This window comes from Vulpes lagopus, chromosome 22 (genome assembly GCF_018345385.1).
Source record: "Vulpes lagopus strain Blue_001 chromosome 22, ASM1834538v1, whole genome shotgun sequence".
NCBI lineage: Eukaryota > Metazoa > Chordata > Mammalia > Carnivora > Canidae > Vulpes > Vulpes lagopus.
In genome coordinates this window covers 10673373-10698609 of record NC_054845.1, presented here as the reverse complement: position 1 = coordinate 10698609, position 25237 = coordinate 10673373, and the positions used below count along the sequence as shown (strand labels likewise).

Here is a 25237-nt window from a genome sequence, read left to right as displayed (position 1 = left end):
CCCGATGTGGGATGTGGGACTCGATCCAGGGTCTCCAGGATCACACCCTGGGGGTGCTAAACCACTGAGCCACCCGGGCTGCCCGGAAGTTTTATTTGATATTCAGTGGGACAATTTATGGATACTAACCTTTTTATCAGATATGTTATCTGCAAATATCTTCTCCCATTCTATAGATTGTCTTCTAGTTTTGTTGGTGGTTTCCTTTGCTGTGCAGAAGCTTTTCATTTTGATGTCTCAGTAGTTTATTTTTGCTTTTGTTTCCCTTGCCTTAGGAAACATATCTAGAAAAACGTTGCTACAGCTGATGTCAGGTCAGGGAAATCACTGTCTGTGCTCTCTTCAAGAATTTTTATGGTTTCAGGTATCACATTTAGGTCCTTAATCCATTTTGAGTTTACTTTTATGTATGGTATAAGAACGCGGTTCAGTTTCACTCTTTTGCATGCACCTGTCCAGTTTCCACAACACCATTTGTTGAAGAGTGTCATTTTTCCCTTGCATATTCTTGCCTCCTTTGTTGAAGATTAATTGACCATATAATCATGAATTTATTTTTGGATTCTCCTGTTCTATTGATCTATATATTTGTTTTTCTTTTTAATTTTTATTTAAATTCAATTTAGTTAATATATAATGTATTATTTGTTTCAAGGGTATAATTTAGTGATTCATCGTTTGCATATAACACTAGTGTTTAGGGACACCTGGGTGGCTCAGTGGTTGAGCGTCTGCTTTTGGCCCAGGGCGTGATCCTGGAGTCCCAGGATCATGTCCCGCATCCAGCTACCTGCAAGGATCCCACTTCTCCCTCTGCCTATGTCTCTGCTTTTCTCTATCTGTGTCTCTCACGAGTAAATAAATAAAATCTTAAAAAAAAAAAAACTAGTGCTTATTACATCTAGTGACCTCCTTAATGCTTATCACCCAATTACCCCATCACGCTACTCAGCACCCCTCTAGCAACTCTCAATTTATTTTCTGTTGTTAAGAATCTCTCATGATTTACCTCCCTCTCTGTTTTTTTAATGATGGTTATTTATTTATTTATTTATTTATTTATTTATTTATTTATTTATTCAGAGGCAGAGAGAGAGAGAGAGGCAGGCAGAGAGGCAGACACACAGGCAGAGGGAGAAGCTGGCTCCATGCAAGGAACCCGATGTGGGACTTGATCCCAGGACTCCAGGATCACACCCCAGGCCGCAGGCGGTGCTAAACCGCTGTGCCAGTGTGGCTGCCCTCCCTCTCTGTTTTTATCTTATTTTCCCTTCTCTTCCCCTACGTTCATCTGTTTTGTTTCTTAAATTCCATATGTGAATGAAATCATGTGATGCTTACCTTTCTTTGACTGACTTATTCACTTAGCATTATATCCCCTAGTTTTATCCATGTTGTTGCAAATGACAAGATTTCTTTCTTTTTGATGGCTGAGTAGTATTCCATTGCATATATATACCACTTCTTTTTTATCCACTCATCTGTCAATGGACATCTGGGCTCTTTCTATATTTTGGCTATTGTGGACGTCGATGCTATGAACATTGGGGTGCATGTGCCCCTTCAAGTCACTCTTTGTATCCTTTGGATAAATACCTATGCAATTGTTGGGTCATGGGGTAGTTCTATTTTTAACTTTTTGAGGAATCTCCATACTGTTTTCCAGAGTGGCACCAGTTTCCATTCCTACCAGCAGTGAAGAGGGTTCCTCTTTCTCCACATCCTCGCCAACATCTGTTGATTCCTGAGTTGTTCATTTTGGCCATTGTGACAGATGTGAGGTACTGTCTTTTTGCGGTTTTGATTTATATTTCCATGATGACGAGTGATGTTGATCACTTTTTCATTTATCTGTTGGCCATTTGTATATCTTCTTTGGAGAAATGTCTGTCATGTCTTCTGCTTATTTCATGATTGGATTATTTGTTTTTTGGGTGTTGAGTTTGATAAATTCTTTATAGATTTTGGATACTAACCCTTTATCTGATATATCATTTGCAAAGATCTCCCATTCTGTAGGTTGTCTTTTAGTTTTGTTGACTGTTTCCTTTGCTGTACAGAAGCGTTTTATCCTGATGAAGTCCGAATAGTTAATTTTTGGTTTTGTTTCCCTTGCCTCTGGAGATGTGTCTTACAAGGAGTTGCTGCAACAGAGATCAAAGAGGTTGTTGCCTGTGCTTTCCTCGAGGATTTTGTTGGATTCCTGTTTCACATTTAGGTCTTTCATCCATTTTGAGTCTATTTTTGTATGGTGTGAGGAAATGGTCCAGTTTCATTCTTTTCCATGTGGCTGTCCAACTTTCCTAGCATCATTTATTGAAGAGATTGTCTTTTTTCAACTGGGTATTCTTTCCTGCTTTGTTGAAGATGAGTTGACCATTGAGTTGATGGTCCGTGTCTGGGTTCTCTATTCTGTTCCATTGATCTATGTGTCTGTTTTTGTGCCAATAACATGCTGTCTTGATGATTACAGATTTGGAGTCCAGAATTGTGATGCCTCCAGCTTTTGTTTTCAACATTTCTCTGGCTATTTGGGGTAGTTTCTGTTTCTCTACAAATTTTAGGATTATTTGTTTCAGCTCTGTGAAAAATGCTGGTGATATTTTCATAGGGATTACATTGAATGTGTAGATTGCTCTAGGTAGCATAGACATTTTATTTTTTAAAAAATTTTTTTAAAGATTTTATTTATTTATTCATGAGAAAGACACAGAGAGAGGCAGAGACACAGGCAGAGGAAGAAGCAGGTTTCCTGTAGAGAGCCTAATGTGGGACTTGATCCCAAAACCCCAGGATCATGACCCAACCAAAAGGCAGACACTCAACCACTGAGCCACCAGGTGTCCCAGCATAGACATTTTAACAATATTTATTCTTCCAATCCATGCACATGGAATGTTTTTCCTTCCCTTTGTGTCTTCTTCAATTTCTTTCATAAATGTTCTATAGCTTTTAGAGTACAGATCCTTTACCTGTTTGGTTAAGTTCTTTCCTAGATATCTTATGCGTTTTGGTGCAATTGTAAATGGGATCAATTCCTTAATTTCTCTTTGGTCAGTCTCACTATTAGTGTGTAGAAATGCAACTGATTTCTGTGCATTGATCTTATATCCTGTCATGTTGGTCAATTGCTCTATGAGTTGTTGCAGTTTTGAGGTGGAGTCTTTTGGGTTTTCCACATAAAGTATCATGTCATGTGTGAAGGGTAAGAGTTTGGCTTCTTCTTCAGCACTTTGAATGTCTTTTAGTTTTTTTGTTGTCTGATTGATGGGGCTAATATTTCTTTAATTTTTAAATACTTCATTTTGTGGGGATCCCTGGGTGGCTCAGCGATTTAGCGCCTGCCTTTGGCCCAGGGTGTGTTCCTGGAATCCTGGGATAGAGTACTACATCAGGCTACCTGCATGGAGCCTGCTTCTCCTTGTCTGTGTCTCTGCCTCTCTCTCTCTCTCTCTCTCTTTCTGTGTCTGTCATGAATAAATAAACCTTAAAAAAAAATACTTCATTTTATTTTTCTTCTTCAAGATGGTCGTCGCTATTCTTGGTCTTTCCATTTCCATACTAATTTTTGGAAAAGCTCATCAATTTCTGTAGGAAAACTTGTTAGGACTTTGATTTTGGTTGCACTGAATCTGTAGTTCAAATTGAGGTGAATTATTTGGAGTGATTCTTGAACAATATGAGGATCAAGGACACTGACCCCTATGCAATTGAAAATCCATATGTAACTTTTGATACCCCCCAAAATTTACTACTAATGTGTACTATTGACTGGAAGCCTTACTGATGACATAAACAGTTGATTAACACATATTTTGTATGCTGTATGTATTATGTACTGTATTCTTAAAATTAAGTAATCTAAAGAAAGGAAATGTTAAGAAAATCATAAGGAAATGAAAATACATTTATAGTACTGTGTGTATATTTGTTGGAAAAAACTCATGTATAAATGAACCCACACAGTTCAAATTCATGTTGTTTGATAGCCATCTGTATATGTATGTTGTGATGCAATATTTACATTAACATATAAATATGTAAGTATATATTATATAAACATTACATGATATAATAGTATTTATAGTTTATATGTAAGTATATATACTTATTGTACCTAAGTATATGTATCTCAGTACAATATACTTATATATATTATATAAATATAATAATGTAATAAAACTATGCCTTTTTCCTTTATACTTTTATATTTATTTTGTCTAGGCTTCTGTCCCTCTAGTTCTTAATTTTTTTCCTTTTCTAATCACTCGAAGCATTAGATCCTTCCCTAACACTCACTCCCCACTCCTCTCATTTGCCATATGTTTATGAGATACTTCTTAGACATCCTGGATCAGGCACGGTACTGGAATCTTACCTCTTGCTCCTCTTTTGCTCCAGGGTTGTAGCCATTAGTATTTGCTAAAAAGTGGACAGTCAAATGAGGAACTAAGTAGCAGCTTTATCTAAGGCTTTCTGGTAATGAGTCTAAACTGGAAACTATTGTGGAACTCTTTCTTACCTGCATCTCAAATTGAAGGTAGCATGTATGAGATGCTTCATTCTTTTTTTTTTTTTTTTTTTTGAGATGCTTCATTCTAAGCAGACTGTGATTAGGTGGGAATATGCATGGAAACTGGGGGCTTAGAGCCTCCAGAAAGGCAGGTTTGTGCAAGTGAGATAGCTTATAGTCATTTAGTTGCAACTCTGTAGAAGTAGTCTCCAAATTGCTTAGACTACACAGCCTTATCAATAAAAAATATGTGAACATCTATCACCAATGTTTGTATATTTATTTATACATTACATTAAAGTACTGTAATTTATCATATAAATTCTACAATATATAAAAAATTTAAAATGATAAGCAGTATTTCTAAAAATGATTTCCATGTTTATCAGTGGTACAGAATTCAGTAAGCATTACTATTTTTGAAAAGCAGGGTTTTAATATTAGTGATGTAGTGATTTGAAGGTCTCATTCTAAGGCAAATTTGTTATTTCAGTATAAGGGTTTTAATGCTATTGTATTTGAAAAAGATACTTTCAAAGATTTGAAATTTCAAATGGAATAGGTGCATCTTGGTTGTACTTGGTAAATGACATTATTCATTTTTAATTTCTCTTCTACTTTGCAAAGTTTTTAGTCCAGATTTTATCAGTAAAATATTATCTTTTCTGAGTAATAGTTCTGGCAAAGTATTGGAAAGCATTACATTTCTTTATATTAAAAACGAAAAATGGTTTCCTAACCTGCTGAAACCCTTCTTTTGTGAGATTTTTAAAACAAAGTAGGAAATGGTTTCTAAGTTTTTAAAGTGTGATACCATGAGTTTGTAGTGTGATCAGCACATTTGCACACACATAAAATAACATTAGGTAAAAATATTTGCAATAGTTTTCAAAATGTTCTTAACATGAGTTCATATAAAAGAGTTATTTTCCCACTCACTAAAATGTCACTACCTTACTCTGAAAAGACAGATTAAGAACTATACATTTAAAAATATTTTCTAGTTTACATACTGCTATTTGTCATCACAGTTTAGCAAATTTGGAACATTTATCTTTTTTTTGTAAGATCAAAGTACATGGTATATCTTTGCCAACTTAAAAAAAATTTTTTTAAAGATTTTATTTATTTATGATAGACAGAGAGAGAGAGAGGCAGAGACACAGGCAGAGGGAGAGGCAGGCTCCATGCCAGGAGCCCGACGCTGGACTCGATCCCGGAGCTCCAGGACTGCGCCCTGGGCCAAAGGCAGGCACCAAACCGCTGAGCCACCCAGAGGTCCCCTGTTTCCCAACTTTAATAATATTTTGCCATGACATTTTTTATGCTCAGTCCTTATCTATTTGTAAAGTACGCTGAGTATGGTATTTAAGATAATGTGGATTGGTCAGTCCATTTACCTGGCAAATGCGATATCCAGAACTTATGAAGGCAGTGACATAACCTCTCTGAGCATAAAATTCAGTTTTCCTTGGAATATTTGTCTACTGCTTACAGTTAGTTGTATGTACTATATTATTTGTTAAAGAAAATTGTTAATATCAATTCTATTCTAATATTTTCTTCCACTACTCTAGAGATGATCCCTGGGCCTTGCTGTGAGTGTCCTTGTTCCATGGGGACAGAAACACAGACAGTGAAAAAGAGTCCTTGCTCCCAAGTTAGGCAGAGAAAAGATGATTTAGGAAATATTAAAAAAAAAAAAATATATATATGTATATATTAGTCCCGCATCAGATTCCCTGCATGGAGCCTGCTTCTCCCTCTGCCTGTGTCTCTGCCTTTCTCTTTCTGTGTCTCTCATGAATAAATAAATAAAATCTTAAAAAAAATTTTTTTTTCAGAGTTAATAAATCCAGAGATTTGTAGTTTTGCACAATGAATGGGAAGGTCTGACCAATCAAATAAGTTATTCCTTTTCCCATGTAGGAAATCTGGGTAGGGTAAAGAAAAAGGAAAAATAAAATTATCTTTTTTTCAGCAATCGTTTTTCTTTTTTTTTTTAAGATTTTATTTATTTATTCATGAAAGATAGAGAAACAGAGACACAGGCAGAGGGTCAAGCAGGCTCCATGCAGGGAGCCCTTTGTAGGACTTGATCCCGGGTCTCCAGGATCACTCCCTGGGCCGAAGGCAGGCACTAAACCGCTGGAGCCACTCAGGGATCCCCAGCAATCGTTTTTCTTATAGAGAAACTGTAAGTGGGTTTTTTTTTTCCACCTCTCTATCTTCAACACCAGACTGAACTTCTTAAGGGCAAGAACACTTCAAGCTGGAACCAGCACAATGCTAGGCATACAGTTGTGCCAGCATGTTAGTAAATGTTAATTAATGTGAAGACACAGAGGTTTCTGCTAGCACTAGGAAGGAGGAATATACTGGGAAAAGTTAAGCGTGTAGGCTAGTGAGTTTTCAAATAAAACTGGAATGGAGGAGAGTAGGTTAAAAAAAAAGGTGAATGGGGAAGAATTACAGAATAATGTAAGTGAATATGCAGACCTTTAAAAGAAGTGACCTTTAAAAGAAGGGACTTTTATTCAAAGTGGGGCCAAAAGTGACAGAAATGAAAGGCATAGTAGAATTAACAGAAATAAAAATTCTCTGCAGGTTCAGAAATTCTGCGTGGTACAAGTAGGCCTTATGAGATTAGTCTTTAGAACTTGTGTTCAAGATTCTAATAGAATTTAGGCAGAGTTGTTTTGCTTATGTTGCTGCCACTGAGAACTCTGCTCAGATAAGGAAGGAAAAGTAAAAAGGTAATGATATGAGGGGGGAGGCAGTATTTTTTGCCACATAGTCAAGAGTAAATTGAACATGAGTGTTCTAAAGGATTTTTCCCCAATTATTTTATATTTATTAAAATGCACAGAGCAAACTTCCATAATAAGGTTATCATAACATCAACAAGCTTGAGGGTGCACACTGAATATGCATATGATGTACCACATTTGATGTTTTAGTGATGATATGGTAATTGTCACTCAGTTACCTTAAACTACAAATTATACAAATATATAAAAATCATATATATAAAACCCATTAGGCCAGTCAGATGCAGCAATAGCAAAATGACCCAAGATACATACAACAAATTTCTTCAGTACAGATAAAGTGTTTGTTACATACTTTGAAGCAAAAATTTCAACATAACTAAAGATGTATTTTATATGTCAAAAATTGAACAGTTGGTTCTTGAGGAGACCCAAAATAACAGATTCCTGGGAAGCTAATGTTTATAGGTAAAGCTATGTTGATTCAAGTTAGCAAAGGTTGGGGATAAATAACAATTCTTCTTTTCAAGTTGGATTTGTAATAGCTTTTTCCCTATTGCCATTGCCTCTGTCTTCCACCTTCCTTTTCTTTCTCTTTACTTTTTCTCTTACTAAAAATGTCTTGTAATTTTTAAAAGCTAACCATCATGTGTAGTGACCAGAGCCCTTAAGAACAAAGATACCAACTCACAAATAGCAGTTAGTGAAGTTACTCTGAGGAAATCACACAACTAAAAACTGACTGCCATTGATCCCTTGCCCCATTGCCATGTACCTACTATCCAAAAATATTCAGTTCCACTTCCTTCATTGGCTGATTAGCTGAATGAATATTGGGATAACTTGCAAGCTGGATCACTGCCCATCTGTGGGATACAGTCCTTAATGTCTATATCAGATTAAGACTAAAATGGAGTAATGATGGTCATTTTTAGTTAGCAAGCAGAACTCATTATTCACAGTACCGTGTGCTTCTCTCTCCCCTCATGGTTCCCTTGATGATTTTATATTTACTTGTTTATATTTGTTTCTCTGCTAACTTATTGATAAACTTACGGAGGGTGGGAATGAGTTTTCTGGTCATATTAATATCCCACTGCCTAGAATAATTGTTACTTAGTAGATACTCCTAAAATATTTGTGGAAGTTGACTTTTATCTATTTCTTCTTTGCCTTCTAAAGTCTTATATTAATTTGTTTACATCATAGATGCTGAGAAGAACTCTGAAAGGGACTGAAAGTAAAGAACTGGAAATAACACCCGAAGTGCCAACTTTGGTACCATTTGGGGGTGTGGTATGTGAGACTAATCCTTTGTAAATCTGTACAAATTATTTCTTTATGTGAAGACTAGTTAATATTTATTATTTGATAATCTAAAAACATATGTAGAAAATGGTTCTCTCTGATAACATATTTGTGAATTTTTCATTTTTTTCATTGAGTCAGAAAAAGCATTCTAATAATCACTGAAATTATGGAAAACATCTTGATTCACAGAAAAAAAAATTTCTATACAGGGATTCCCAAACTGTAGTTACATCAGAATCACTGAGAATACTTTTCAAAAACATTGATTCTTGGCCTCCACCTAAGATCTGCTAACTTGGAATCTGAGAATGGTGCCTAAGATTAAGTATTTTTGTTGTACTGGTGAAGTGATTGCATTTATTGTCATATTTAGGAGCCTTTGAGCTATGATTTGAAAATTGACTCCACACGTCTCCTTCATCCAAGAAATAGTAAATCCCAGGAACAAAAGCAAAATTCTTGTGAATCATACATATACACACAAACACACAGTTGGACCTAAAATGTAGGCTGAGAATCAGAAAAATCTGGTTTTTTTTCGTGTGTGTGCACTATAGAACATAAGATACATTTAGAACTATCAAATGTTTTGGTATTCTTTTACAGTTATCTTTATTCCTGAACATCATTGGAATAGTTAATGGGTATGCAGTGAGAGAGTTTCTCTTGTCCCTCTTCTCTAGATCCTATCGTATACCATACATTTTCTTGATTAAAAAATATATGATGACTTTAACACCACATTTTTTGGGGGGAAACGTAAGAGTATATTCTACATTTTTTTTTTTTTTTTACAAAATGAGCACAGTGTGCATTTATCTGTATAATTATATAATACTTTCCTATAACACAATCAAAGTCACTGCCTGAATCTAAACTTAGAAAAGATTCCTTGAAATCACTTTTGGCTGTAAGCTATTCTGCATGCCATTATGTTGACATACTGAAATCCATAATCCATACTATTGAGTATGACTTCTACATTCCTTCAGAACTGATACTTTGATTTCATTCACACCTCCTGACTTTATAGTTTGCGTTTTCCTTAGTTAAGTTACATATTGCTAGACATTATTAACCTGCTCTTAAAAGTCACCTGGAAGTTTTTGACAGATGTTTGGCATATGATAGCTCCTCATAGCATGTGATTTGTCACATTACTTTCTGAAAGTTCTGTGATTTATTCTGAGGTATTTGGCAAGGCTTGTACATGTGTCTGCAACAATAGCTATATCACAACCCACTATTCCTCTTTCTGACAGAGCCCTTTTTCAGAAAAAATGTGAAAAAGCCTGTCTTAAAATTGGGTGCATAAAATGCTTTTGTGAACACTCTTCTGGTTGCTTTCCTGTTTTCAGTGCATATTGGGGGTGGGGTGGTTGGTGAAGGTTTGACATGGTTATTGTTTTGGGCCACAGATGGGTCTCAGAATCTGTGGCAACATTTGTTATCCATAGCCTGTGAGTGGTCATCATTATATTTGTGAGTGTTAAGTATTTTTCTATATTTAAATAGAAAATTTTCTGTTTTATTTTATATGGATCTATTATACAAAAGTATAAAGAGCTAATGAAATATAAGGAAAGTAAAGGTAGTTGCCCATGGCTTCATGTTAAAATACTTGGCAGGCAGGCAGTGATTTATGACAGAATGTTAATGTGGAGCATTATGCAATACAAAATTGTAGTTATACTTCCCTGTTTTATTCTCTTTAACTCCAATTTTAAGAAATAAAAATGATTCATAGAATCGCCAATGGCAGTACTATTTAAAATCCTGCCTAGGGATCCCTGGGTGGCGCAGCGGTTTGGCGCCTGCCTTTGGCCCAGGGCATGATCCTGGAGACCCCGGATCGAATCCCACATCGGGCTCCCGGTGCATGGAGCCTGCTTCTCCCTCTGCCTGTGTCTCTGCCTCTCTCTCTCTCTCTCTGTGACTATCATAAATAAATAAAAATTAAAAAAAAAAAATAAAAAATAAATAAATAAATAAAATCCTGCCTAGATTGTGTAATAGGCATTGGCATTACACCCCTTTGCATTTGAAAACTTAGAATTTTTTTAAAAATTTTATTTATTCATGAGAGAGATAGAGAGAGAGAGAGGCAGAGACACAGGCAGAGGGAAGAGCAGGCTGCATGCAGGGAGCCCAATGTGGCACTCGATCCCAGGACCCCAGGCAGGATCACGCCCTGAGCCCAAGGCAGACACTTAACCGCTGAGGCCACCCAGGCATCCCCAAAACTTAGAATTTTTAACATAGCATTTCGTATCTAAGTTTCCTTGAGAAGTAGACCACAGTACTTTCTTCTTAGGATTTTATGATTCAGATAACAGTTTTTAAATTAAATACTGAATGCTAATTTCTGTTTCTGTATCATTTTAAAGCCAAATCTTTTTTTTTTAAAGCCAAATGTTTAAAATTATTTACATATATTTAAAGATACTATTTGGCCATTTATTTTGTTTACACTGTTTAATACCATATTGCTGTTGTTTTTACTTGGTTTTTAAGACCAAACATGGCTAAATATATTTGGTGGATAATGCATATCAGTATTCAAGTATTCCTGAATTCATTTTATATATTACTTTATGCATAAACACAAAGTATAATTTTCTTTAACATTTAGAAATACTTTATACAAGAGAAAATGAATATTTCACAATCTTTGGCACATTGTAGTGGGTGAATGGTTGTTGAATGAATAGAGTGGTTTTAGGATACTGAATAAAAAAGCTTATCTGAAGCAAGGCACATTTCTTTTTTTTTTTTTTTTTAATTTTTATTTATTTATGATAGTCACACACAGAGAGAGAGAGAGGCAGAGACACAGGCAGAGGGAGAAGCAGGCTCCATGCACCGGGAGCCCGATGTGGGATTCGATCCCGGGTCTCCAGGATCGCGCCCTGGGCCAAAGGCAGGCGCCAAACCGCTGCGCCACCCAGGGATCCCATTTCTTATTATTATATGTGGGATGCTACATTTTGTCGGTTCTCATCTCATAAAATAACAATGATTCAAAGAGTGATGGTTGGATTTAAGTTAATAATGCTTGCCTTCTTTTCTCTTTCTCTTTCTTTCATTGTATTCTTGTTCATTTTAGTTTTACTTTGAATAAATCCTGCCTATTTTTCTTAGAAAACAGTATTCCTGTTTTCTGGTGTTTTCCATTAACTAGATATTTTTAATGAGAAACTATTTTTTTTTAAATTTTTATTTATTTATGATAGTCACACAGAGAGAGAGAGGGAGAGAGAGGCAGAGACACAGGCAGAGGGAGAAGCAGGCTCCACGCACCGGGAGCCCGACGTGGGATTCAATCCCGGGTCTCCAGGATTGCGCCCTGGGCCAAAGGCAGGCGCTAAACTGCTGCGCCACCCAGGGATCCCGAGAAACTATTTTTAATGAGAAAAGCTAGCAAAGTGGAGCTTTTAAAAATATATAGTTTGGTGTAGAGTAAAATGGAAGAAAAGTTAACTTAAAAACTCATTTGCTGTGTTTTTATTTTGATTGTTTTAGGTTGGCTGCCTTGCTATTCATGTAAAGAACTGCAGACATTTCACGCCTAAGAGTATCCTTTCTTTGATTTCAGAACCATACCATGATCATATATGTTTCAGTTATATATTGCTGCAAGACTTAGTGGCTTGAAACCCTCACCATTTTATCATCAATCATTGTGTGCGTTCATTAGGTGCCACTTCTGCTTCATATTAGCACAGCAGGCATTCAGTCATCTAACATTTCAGAAGGGCTAGAATATCTAAGAGATGTCATTTACATGTCTGGTATTTTAGTGAGGATGCCTAGAAGACTAGAATTAGCTGGAAAGCTGAAATGGTTAGAAATTTCTTTCCATACAGTCCCAAGGTCTTTCCATCATATTTTTTCTGCATTTTTATTTTTAAAAAATACTACATTAAAATATTATTTATTTTGTTTACTGAAGTTTTTGGTGTCTCCTTAAATTTTGGACCATGGCTGGTGTCTCTCTCACCCTGTCCTAGACCCAGCCCTAGTCATGTCCACTGCATTAACGTATTCCCAGGGCCAGTCCAGATTCAAGAGCAGAGCAAAATAAACTCCACTTTTTGATGTGCAAAGTGATGAATGTTTTTCAGCCATCTGTAATCCATCTCAGTCATCATATAAAGGAAAAACACGTATCTTACCAAAAAAAGGAAAAATACATATCTTAGATGATAATACTAGTTATTTCTTTTTTTATTATTCAAAGTAGTAATTGTGCAGTCTTAAACATTGTTTAAAGGATTTTTTTATCTTGGTGCCTTTAATAAACTGATTGCTCATAATTAGATTTATCATGGCATAAACCCAGTGTCGTCGTGAAGTCTTGGTATTTCTTTTTTATATAAAGTGAATTATTGAGGAAAATTTTGCATAAAGAGATTTTTGAAGATAATTAGTTAAATCATAAAGACAAAATGGTTTTAATGCATGGAGTACTATGAACAATAATTCAGTATAGTATACTGAAGTATATAGTGAAATAAGTAAGATAATGGAAAACTTTCAATTTTTTTGTCTTAATGTTAAAAATAAATTACTCTCAAGTGATTTTCAAAGTTTTGCATTTCTATATAATTATGCTTAGAAAAAATTTTAACTTATATTGCAAATATTTAGTCACCTTAAAAATAATACATAGAGGGGCTCCTGGGTGACTCAGGTTAAGCATGTGACTCTTGATTTCGGCTCAGGTCATGATCTCAGGGTCATTCACATTGGGCATGGAGCCTGCTTAAGATTCCCTATCTCCTTCTGCCCTCCCCACCCCGCTGCTTACTTGCTCCTCTATCTTTCTCAAAAAATGATAATATACAGAAACAGTTGCAGAAGATCATAATGGAAATGTGAGGATGATGATATGAAAAGTGATCTGAAGGATAATCAGCCTAATTTTCCTATTATATTTTGCCTACCGTTGATGGGCAAAAATACTATTTTAAAAGTATTTTAAAAGATTACCTTCTTTATTTATTTGATTGATTTTGCCTGAATTGTTTAATGGGTAATATTATAACTTGTTACTATACAATTACAACAAAATTTGCTTCCTCAATATCTGTGTATTTTCAGTTGCTTTACAACATTACAGTAATTTGTTCATTCGCATCTCTATTAACAACATTGTGAAATGTACAAAAATGTGTAGCCTGCTATCCCAAAACAATGAAAAGAACACTGTAATTAATTTTGATGACGTAAAGTATTTTTCTGTACAGGTAATGTTAAAGTTCTCTTCTAGATATAAAAATGCATTTTTAAAGTTTCAAATAATCCATACTAATTATCTCCTTTTTTGGGGATTGGAAAGAAACAAATGCAGTACCTTTTAATTTGATTTTTACAGTATTCTGTTTCTATGCATGAACTATATTGTTTTTTTTTTTAAATAAACAACTTACTGGCATATGTATAATCTTGATGATCTTCTTCCCTAAGATCTTACTATGTTTCTGAGTGTTCATCAAACATACATTTTTCTCTGTCTTGCTTTTCTCCTCTTCCACTCTGTCTTAGCTTGTGCTGCTGTAACAAGTTACCATAGATGGGGTGGCTTAAACAGCAGCCATTCATGTCTCACCTTTCTGGAGGCTAGGAAGTTCAGGATCAGGGTGCTGACACATCGCTGTCTAGTGAGAGCCTGCTTTCAAATTTCTTGATGGCCATCTTCTCATCATTTAGTGACATGGCAGAGAGCAAAGAGAGATCATCTTTCTTGTGTCTCTTCTTGTCAGCGGCTAATCCAGCTCATGGGGGCTCTACCCTCATGACCTAATTACCTCACCAACACCACAACTACAAATACCACAAATACAAATACAAATCACGTTGGGGATTTAGGCTTCAACATATGAATTTTGAGGGGATGAGATGTTTAGTCCAGAGCATACTTTCTCTTTTTTTTTCATTTCCCCCTCATTTCTCTCTCTTCTTTCTTCTTATATAAACTCTACTTGTTTGTGCATGGATTAATTTATTTAGTCTTTATAAGAATCACCCCCCCCCAATATATATTATTTTATTATAATCGTCATTTTACAGATGAGGAAACAGGTACTGTTAGGTAAAATAACTTTCTTAAGATCCTAGAACCAGTAAATGGAATAGCTGGGAATGAAGTCAGTCTGGCTTCAGACTATACTGTTCAACTTCCTCTCACATCAGAGCTTCCTATGTTAAGAGTTTGCTTCTCTTTATAGCTAAGCTTCTTACAATCTTAAATGTATCTCAGAGTTTGCATTATTTAAAGTGAGCAGCACTATTTCATGTAGCCATAGGGATTCATTGATTAGGCCATTAATTAGTCCTAATAGTTAAATTTTAGTGAAGTCCTAAACATTTCCCCTGTGCTCCATATTTTTTAACCGTCAGTTTTAATCTTTAAAACTTTTTGCTGAAGTCTTGAGTATTGAAGATAGTTCTTTAAGCATAGTTTAAAAAAAGAACACAAAAAATCAGGCATAGATTTGCTAAAGGCAATCTATACTATTTGTTTTACTTTGAAAATAGTTTTCCTGAGCTTGCCAAGTTTTCAAGAATTTTGTGAGTGTATATCCACTTAAGGAAAACTTGAAATTAATGCTGGAGAATAGTATAAATTAGTAAGTTGCTTATCTTTATTAGCATAATCAAAGTCTTTTTTCCTTTTTTTAAATAGGAGCTGTTAGTTTGAGCATATTAAGAGGAGAATTTTAATGGAACTCTAATGGAAAGTTTGGGAATGTTTCAGTAATAACTACATAGAAAACTGTACAAGGAAACAAAAGCAAAACATGTTAAAGGAAATACATGTTAAAGGAAAATTTATATATATATAAAATTTATATATATATATATATATAAAATATACTGGAGGGATGAAAGGAAGAAACTATGAAAATTGTAGGGGAGGGTGTTGAGAGCTAATATTTTTCTCTCACAATAAGCAGTTAATTGATAGTATCTAAAACTAAAATATCACTTAATATAAGCATATTACTTAGAAACATGGTTTCAGGGCAAAAAAAAACACAAAGAAATCCCTTTAAAAGCTTGAAAGATAGTTTCTCAGGAGTGAAATTTTGCAAAATCATGCCCAGGATTTACTTTATAGAGGTATGACTGAATGATGACATGGAGGGGCTCATGCCATTGATAGAAGGGTGGAAAGGAAAACACTACACTACATAGAGCTTCAGGAGAAGCTTCCAAGTGGTCGGGAAACAAGACAGAAGTGAGGAGAGACCCTAGACTAAAGCCTTTATTGGGGTTTTCTTGAGAAAGCACTGCAGAACAGAAATTTAAGATTGGCTAGTTTGAATAATTCTCTCAGGCTTTAGGCTGTAGGGGAGTCCCTAGTTACTTGGTTCCTGGTCCTGGGATGATTTAGGGCCAGGGAAATACTGGCTCCATGTGAGAGTTAGATAAGGAAGTGGTTAGGGCTATAATTTGGGATTGGTTTGCATATGAAAGATGTGCTTCCATCTCACTAAACCCTTTGCTATCTCTAAGAATTGACTAGCCCAGGGAGGGGAAGTCTGTCTCTGGCCAGACTTTTTAGGACGTCAAGACATCATAAAATACAGAAAAAAGGATTAAACATGCGAGAAAAGAAAGTTGTTTTTGTTTGTTTTAACCATTATAGAACTCTTTGATTTTTTAAACTATGTATTATATAACTATGATAAAATTACACATTATATTTTGGGATACATTTTATCAATAAGTTATTTAACAGAGACTGAAAAGGATGTTGGTTGTCTTAGGATATTGGCTATTTGGGTTACCTAGATTATCTGAATTGGATATTGAATTACCTTTTATTTTTTATTTTATTTTATTTTTTTAAAAGATTTTATTTGTTCATGATAGAGAGAAGCAGAGACACAGGCAGAGGGAGAAGCAGGCTCCACGCAGGGAGCCCGACATGGGACTCGATCCCAGGACCCCAGGATCGTGCCCTGGCCCAAAGGCAGGCGCTAAACCGCTGAGCCACCCAGGGATCCCCTGGATTACTTTTATACTATAGTTTCAGTAGGGTGTGGAAACTAAACTTTTGTGTAGAGTTAAAAAGAGAATGTAGTCAGTGCATGTTTCAAAAGACTATAATTGATGTTATACATAAATAAGATCCTGATTTTTGCTGATGTTAGGATATCTGTGACTATGTGATTGAAAAGTTATAAGGTTAATAATATGTGAAAGCTAACCATTTAGGTTTATTAGGGTGTATATAACAAAATATAGTTTTACACCTATAGTGTATTTATTCAGAAATTATATCTGAAATTCAGACTGCAAATGTGATCATTCTTTTTGCATGTATTTTGTTTCAAGGTTCCCAGGCGTCAAGATGATGTGCGGAATAATATTTTCTTGGAACTAATGCAATATGACAAAATAGAAAAATACCCTCTCTTGTTAGGGAGTATTCAGGTACACCTTTATGAAGTAATTCAGGTATGTATTCAGATTATCTTTACCACCTTGCTATCACGTTATCCAGTTGTTGGTGGTGTTATTTATCTGTATCTGATAGACTCCTTTTGGTTTATTTTCTACTTTCAAACTCATATGCTTATGAAACAATGTCTCCCTCTGGTTATATATATTTTTTAAAGTTGGCTTAGAACAGCATAATATTTTTAAAAATCAATTGTGTGGGGGGAAAGATACAAATTAAAAGACTAATAAGCATGTTTTATTATGTTTTCTGGAATTTTAAAAAATATTTATTTATTCATGAGAGACACAGCGACAGAGACAGAGAGAGAGAGAGGCAGTGACATAGGCAGAGGAGGAAGTGGGCTCCCTACAGGAAGCCCAATGTGGGGCTTGATCCCTAGACTGCAGGATCACACCTTGAGGGGAAGGCCTACGCTCAACCGCTGAGCCACCCAGGCATCTCTCTAGAATATTTTTAAACAGGACTCAAACGATAAACTCTGTCTCTTAGTTGACAGCCCAAATTTCAGTTCTTTTACTCTTAGCTGGGCTCCTTGCAGTCTGCCCTGTGCATGTGTTGTTTAGAGGTTAGCCAGAGTTTGGGGCAGGGTTTATACACAGATTTCATTATTCCTCCCCTCTTGCTTTCTCCTGTCTCGGATTACCCTCTCACTTCCCAGCAGCCATACTGTCCTGAGCTCAAAGGAAGAGAACTGATAGTGAACAAATATAAACAATCTGAAGGAGTATTTGTAGGATGCAAAGTAAGGAGGCCTTCAAAGACTTATGAAGTTATGTCAAAAGACAGAAGAGACAGATTGCAGGAGTCTCCTGTTGGCCAATTTCAGGATAATTTGAATATCAAAGAGATCAGTACAAATTCTGAATAAAGAAAAATCCATAAGTCCTGTTGATCTCAAAAAAGAAGAAAAGAGCCAGGGAAGAAAAATGGAATTTTGAAATTTAAAACAGAAGAATGAAAAAAAAAAAAAAAAAAAAAAAAAAAAAAAAACAGAAGAATGCCACTTAGTGTAGGAAGAATGATAGAATTACAGGTTGACTATTTTTGCAGTCCTTTATAGCGAATGATGGTTGGTTCAATCAAGACTTAGCAGTGCTACTTAAAGCATGAGATAAAAGGTTATTGGGAAACAAGAAATTTCCACGACACCACTGTAACAGTCTACACATTAATTGTTGCAGTGGGGAAAAGGTGCCTTTACAACAGAAGTTTGGGTTACCACTTTAACCAAGAGCTTGAAGTTAGCTTGAAGTTAGGTAATTGTGGATAATTTAACATCATATGCATCCTATGTCATTGCGTGTCAGTACAATATGAAGTATACAGCATTACCTAGGAATTGTTCTCATCAAAATGTTTACCCCAAATCTAACCAAGCTGAGTCTAGATCTAACTTTCAGTTCATAGGAATTTAGGAGATAGGGAAAAAGTTAAACAATACCATGATGATATAAGATGAATACATAATGTGGGACATACTAGCTTAGATTCTAAAAAGCTAAGGTCAGGGAGTGCCTGGATGGCTCAGTGGTTTATGTGTCTGACTTTTATTTTATTTATTTATTTTTTTTTTTAACTTGTCTGACTTTTAATTTACCTCAGGTCATGATCTCAGGCTCATGGGATCAAGCCCCACATTGGGCTCAGCAGGAAGTCTGTTTGAGAATCCCTTCCCCCTGCTCGTGTACTTGTTCTCTCTCTTTCTAAAACAAATACATAAATCTTTAAATTTGTTGATGGGTATTTGGATTGTTTTCTGTTTTTTACTATTATACTCGTTGCAGTGAATTTTCTTGAAACTGTCTTCCATTGCATATCTGCAAAAAGTCTCTATAGTATGATGAATTGCTATGTCATATGGCAAAGAGACCATTATTATTTCATGAGCAGAGTAGTCAGGGGAAGCAATTTTGGTTATTTATAGGTTTCCCCAAAAAAGCCTTATGATTTTAGGTGTGGTGTGTTCAAGATATGCTATGTGTGACATCTGTCAGTATCTTTCTTTTTTTTCTTTTTCTTTTTTTTTTTTAATTTTATTTATTTATGATAGACAGAGAGAGAGAGAGGCAGAGACACAGGCAGAGGGAGAAGCAGGCTCCATGCACCAGGAGCCCGACGTGGGACTCGATCCCGGGTCTCTCGGATCGCGCCCTGGGCCAAAGGCAGGCGCCAAACCACTGTGCCACCCAGGGATCCCTGTCAGTATCTTTCTGTAGGCACTTCTACCTTCACTAAGAATTGTTTCACGGCACCTGGGTGGCTCAGTCAGTTAAGCATCTGCCTTCTCAGGTCATGATCTCAGGGTCCTACGATCGAGCCCCACATCAGGCTTCCTGCTCAGTGTGGAGTCTGCTGCTCTCTCCACACCTCTGCTCCTGCTCTCTCTTTCCCTATTTGTATAAACTAGGCCTAATGAAGAATAAGCCTCATGGATGAATTTGGCCCACTTTAAATAGACGCATGGCTTTTTTAATATTTTTGAGACAATTGTAGTTTCACATGCAGTTGAAAGAAATAATACAGAGATCCTTTGTATCCCTTACTCAGTTTTCCATGATGGTACCATCTTTCAAAACCAGGGTACAGTATTGCAACCAAGTTAGAGAATGTGCCACTTCTACCAGGATTCCTCAGGTTGTTGCCTTTTATAGCTACATCTCCTTCCCTCCTGCCTCTGCCCCCTCCTTTAACCCTTGCCAACCACCAATCTGTTCTTCCTTTCTGTAATTCATTTCCAGGATATTATGTAAATGGAATCACATAGTATGTAACATTTTAGTGTTTTTTTTTTTTTTCACTCAATGTACTTCTCTGGGAAGTCATCTAGGTAGTTGCATGTATTACTAGTTCATTTCTTTTTTGCTGTTGAGTAGTACTACAGGACGTGAATGTTCCATGGTTTGTTTGGCCATCTGCCCATTAGAGGACATCTGGGTTTCCAGTTTGGGGCCATTCTGACTAAAGTTGCTATAAACGTTCATGTATAGGTTTCTGTGTGGACATAGTATTCATTTCTCAGATAAATTTCTGGTTTGTAAGATAGTTGCATGTATAATCATTATAGGAAATGCTGTTTTCCAGAGTGGTGAAGCCATTGTACATCTTCAGCAGAAATGATCAGTTTCTGAGCATCCTCATCAGCATTTGGTGTCCTCACCATTTTATTCTTTAGCCATTCTGATAGGTGTGTGATGTCTGCCATTGTACCATCAGCTGTTATTTCCTTTATTATATGACTTCACCAGAAACTGAGAGGGCCAATGTTAAATAGGTTCTGCAGATTGCTAGGTTTTGGGGGTGGAGAGGATGTGTGAACAAGGTGCTGACGTTTTCACTAAGGGAGAACTAGTGACCAGAAAGTCTGAAACATACCAGACAGCCTGAAGTTTAAAAATGGAAAACTGTTAATATCTACATGAACTAATACAACCTAGAAGCAATAGAAGGGGAGTGTGAAGGTTGCTGCTTACTTCCTGGCCTTGAAGTAGGTGGGCCTTTCCTTGAGGAGCCTGTGAGGGAAGTAGCATCTTTGGTGGTGAGCCAAGGCTTAGGTAAAGCAAAGAGGCAATGCCTGGTAGAGCAGTTAAAGGTGTAAGGTTGTTTGTTAACCATGGAATAGGGAGAGATTCCATGAACTGCAGTGGAAAATGTTGGGAAGAAAGGGAACCATGGGATGGTGGATTAGATGGGAGGACTGCTAGCACAGTAGACATGACCAGAGGTGATGTGATGACCAAGGATACCTGAGGTTTACCTGGTGAAAAAGAGCCCAACAGTTCCTGGGGGACAAGAGAGGCACTCAATTCTGTCATGAGTCCACTCTTTGTGCACATTTATGTTAAATCCAACTAAAGGAGTACAGGCATGGCAGTTCCTTTAAGACTTGAAGAAAGGGGAACTATAATCAGCACAACCATTTTTGTCTAAATTATAAATGTAAACAATAACTTGTTTTTGGTGCAACCTGGAATTTTTATTTTCTTCCAAATGTATTTTAGCTACTAAGTTAACACATGCATTAAAAATCATTACCTGATTTCTCAAAATTTATGAGATGGTTAAGGTTATCATCTGTATGGCTTCATGAGTGACTATTTGAGAATTTTACTCTTTTTTACTCTTTTCCAGAAAGGGCGTTTTATTGAAGAATTTCACATGTTGAATAAAAACACAGTAAGAATTTTATTGAAATTTCCAAAGTTTTGTACATGCACTTAACATTTCATATAGCTTTACTCTGATACTGTTTTAACTTCTGTTAATGTTTTTATTCCCCTTGTACCCTATCAGTCACTGTTTGAATTAATGGAAATGTATGTTTGAATTAATGGAAATGTATTAAATAGAAAGAACAATATTTACTCACACAGTCTTCATCTCCACCATTTTTTTTTTTTTTAATGCTGCTACCTTACTGCTAACTGATGAACAGGAAAATTGAAATCATTGACTAAGAGACTAAAATGTCCTAATTGCTTCTTTGATTATGTGTCCTAGAGAAAAAGAGTTTCTAAAGGGTGTTTTTACAGTTCTTGCTTGAATTTCTTTTTAAATACTTAAAATTATTGTTTTGATTAATATTCTATTCAGAGAGACCTCTGTCATCAATAGCCAGAACAGGGACAAGGAGCTTTATCAAAAAGAATGATGGACATTTGAGATCATAACCTCTGACACCCTCCTTCATTTCACATTTGAGCAAGCTGGGATTCAGAAAGATGAAATCACTTGTCTAAATAAAAGTGTTATCTGGAAGTGGAGATAGGGGAAATGTGAGTAAATACTTTAAAAACATACCCATGTATATGTATCTGTGTGTGTGTGTATATATATGTATATACACATATATACGTGTATATACATATATATACATATACATATATGTGTGTATCTCAGGGTAACCCTACTAATTATAAGTTGATATTTCCTGTATTATAATCATATAATACTTTTTAACAAAGTTTTTAACATTTCAGGAACTCCATAGATTCTTCTATAGGAGTTCCTTGTGTGGCTTATTTTTTCAATCAGGAGATTTATGCTTTAGTTTTTCTGAGAGATTTGTGAAGTAAAAATATTACTTGCTACCCCTTTTTCATTAGAATATCTTTCTGATAAACCAATAAAATAAATTTGCCATGTGTTTAGTTTATCTGTAAGGTGGAGGTGGAATTTATGTTCTCCTATGGAAACTTTGGTTATGGATTTTCACATCAGGTTAGTTCCTCTTTTAAAAATTATTCTATAGCTCTTCAGTCAAATCTGAGCCTCTCTTCTTTCCAGTTTGATAAATTTTCAAAAATACATATATTTTTAAAATAATTTATTTATTCATGAGAGAGACACACACACAGAGAGGCAGAGACACAAGCAGAGGGAGAAGCAGGTTCCACGCAGGGAGCCCAATGTGGGGATCCATCCCGGGACTCCAGGATCACACCCTAAGCCAAAGGCAGACAGACGCTCAACTACTGAGCTACCCAGGGACCCCTAAATACGTATTTTTTTAGAACAAATATTTTTAAAGGAATGCTGTTTTTCTCCAGCCTAAGGAAAAAAATGAAACCATCATTTTTATTTGCATATGCATTTAAAATAATATTTTATTCAAAATGCCATTATCAGAAAACTTGCTTTTTTTTTTTTTTTAAGATTTATTTATTTACTTATTCATGAGAGACACACAGAGAGAGAGAGAGGCAGAGACATAGGCAGAGGGAGAAGCAGGCTGCATATAGGGAGCCTGACGTGGGACTCGGTTCTAGGACTCCAGGATCACACTCTGGGCTAAAGGCGACACTAAACCGCTGAGCTACGGGGGCTGCCCAGAAAATTTGCTTTTGTGTGTTAATTTGAAAACAAAATTATTTCAACTGTATAAGAAGTGCAGTTTTTTTTTTTTTAAAGATTTTATTTATTCATTAGAGACACAGAGGCAGAGGGAGAAGCAGGCTCCATGCAGGGAGTCTGATGTGGGACTTGATCCCAGGACTCCAGGATCACGCCCTGGGCCAAAGGCAGATGCTCAACCGCTGAGCCACCCAGGCGTCCTGAAGTGCAGGTTTTTATATCTAAAAATGCTTTTTAAAAATGGAGTCATTTATTATACTCACATATAATGTTTTACTCTGATCGTGTATACTCCTTCCCCACTCCCCCACCCCCCATAGTTATTTCAATGTCTGGTATTATTTGAGCACTCCTTGATCTATCAAGAGAGTAATATGTTCAAAGAAGTTATCTTCCTAGCTTTGTCCTGCCCCCTTAAATTCATTACATATACTCATGTTCCAATGAAAATTTTTGTACATTAACCTATGTCCTGTCCTTTTATTATGTCCTTAGGCTAGATTTCTAGAATGGAAATTATTGTCCAAAACAATGACCTTGTCAGGGAATTGTTTTAGAAATGTTGTAGCAACATATATTCTCACCAAGTGTTTGAAAGAACTCTTCATATCCCTGGGTATTATTACGACTTTGGACCATTTATAAATCCAGTCCCATCAGTGCTGCTGTTATACAAGGGATATGATCCCTATATTTTGCATATAATTTTTCATTTCATTTTTTTGCTATTTTTTATAGTCTTGGTTGTCTTTTTTATTAGGAATTGAGAGTGGGTATATTACTCTTATTAAACAGTCTGCCATTATGTTTACTAAGTAACCCCAGGTAAAATGTTATTCTAAAATTTTGCCTGTGGTACATCATAATGATTTTTAATGCATTTCGAATCAGAACTAAGTAATACACAGAATAAAGCCACTAGGCACAATCTTTTTTCCTTCTTTGATTTTTCTTTCTATTCCTTCTGCCTATTTATTTTCTTATGAATTGGGCCTTGTAGGGACTGTAACTGATTAGTCCCTTTCATGACATAGTTTATAAGCACCAACTTCAGAGGTAGGTTTTGTGTCTGAATATAAGTAAAACATGTAATAATCACATTTTTGGGGAGATATCTCCTTTTCAGATAAAACTAGGCAAGTTTTGTTTTACATAGGTAGATTCTACTGAAAACAAGAAACAGATATTGTGTGGAAAAGAGTGAGAAATATAATAAAAATTATTGATTTTGATTTTATGTCTATGAACTTTTTTTTTAAATTTATTTATTCATGAGAGAGAGAGAGAGAGAGAGGGGCAGAGACACCGGCAGAGGGAGAAGCAGGCCCCATGCAGGGAGCCTGATGTGGGACTTGATCCCAGGACTCCAAGATCACGCCCTGGGCCAAAGGCAGGCGCTAAACCGCTGAGCCACCCAGTGATCCCTATGTCTATGAACTTTTCAGTAATATAGACCCCTACTCACCTGTCTTGATAATGTAAAAAGAGTACAACACTGGGGGCAGATAAAGCTGCATTCAAATCCTGGCTCTGGTGTGTATTGGGTAACCTTGAACAAATTACTGATCCTCAGCATTTTTTGTAGAATGGACAGTTACCTACATCATAGGATTATTGAGAGGATTAAAAATAATATTACAGATTCAAGGTTCTTGGCAGATACCTAGTGTCAATAAATGGTAGTTCTTTCTTCCTCTCTTAGTTCCATTTCTTTTTATACGTATTTAAGGCCTATTCTGTAGTCCCAGACGATAGTATTAGAGTGAACTATAATTGTAACTAAGCAGTGTTAAAATATGCTTACCATTTTCTTTAGAGTGAACTATAATTGTAACTAAGCAGTGTTAAAATACGCTTACCATTTTCTTCAGTTAAAACCTCTTCAGAAAATTATTGAGCCATCCATGTTTATGAATATTGCACCACCTCCAGAGAGAATAGATCCTGTGATGTAAGTGTTTGAAGTCTTATTTACACAATCAGATTATGTAGCATTAAAACATTTAATCCATTTGATGGACCATTTTGATTGCCTTTTTTTTTTTTTTTTTAAGATTTTATTTATTTAATCATGAGAGACACAGAAAGAGAGAGAGGCAGAGACACAGACAGAGGGAGAAGCAAACTCCATGCAGGGAGCCCGATCCTGGGACTTGATCCTGGGACTCGATCCTGGGACTTGATCCTGGGACTTCAGGATCACACCCTGGGCCAGAGGCAGGCACTTAACTGCTGAGCTACCCAGGCATCCCGCCATTTTGATTGTCTTAAGACATAGCCAGAATGGGCTAGACTCCAAGGTAAAGAGAGCAATGA

The 25237-nt window shown here is 36.0% G+C and overlaps 1 protein-coding gene across 6 annotated transcripts in view; it reads left to right on the top strand.

Moving 5' to 3' along the window:
* Positions 1-25237, top strand: part of C2CD6 (C2 calcium dependent domain containing 6) — a 107101-nt gene that overhangs the window by 4942 nt on the left and 76922 nt on the right. For 2 of the 6 annotated variants that reach the window (XM_041737604.1, XM_041737605.1), the window contains exons 2-4: positions 1667-1781; positions 8494-8580; positions 16942-17064. The exons of 1 other annotated variant lie outside the window; for it this stretch is intronic. Coding sequence is in view for 1 of the 5 variants with exons in the window: in XM_041737608.1 (XP_041593542.1) it covers positions 8494-8580; positions 12118-12169; positions 13699-13844; positions 16942-17064; positions 21200-21244; positions 22220-22288; positions 24793-24872 (602 nt within the window). In the remaining 4 variants the exon portion in view is untranslated. Of the gene's footprint in view, positions 1-1666; positions 1782-8493; positions 8581-12117; positions 12170-13698; positions 13845-16941; positions 17065-21199; positions 21245-22219; positions 22289-24792; positions 24873-25237 lie in introns of those variants that run through there. 3 more of the 6 variants (XM_041737608.1, XM_041737607.1, XM_041737602.1) reach the window with 3 other exon arrangements.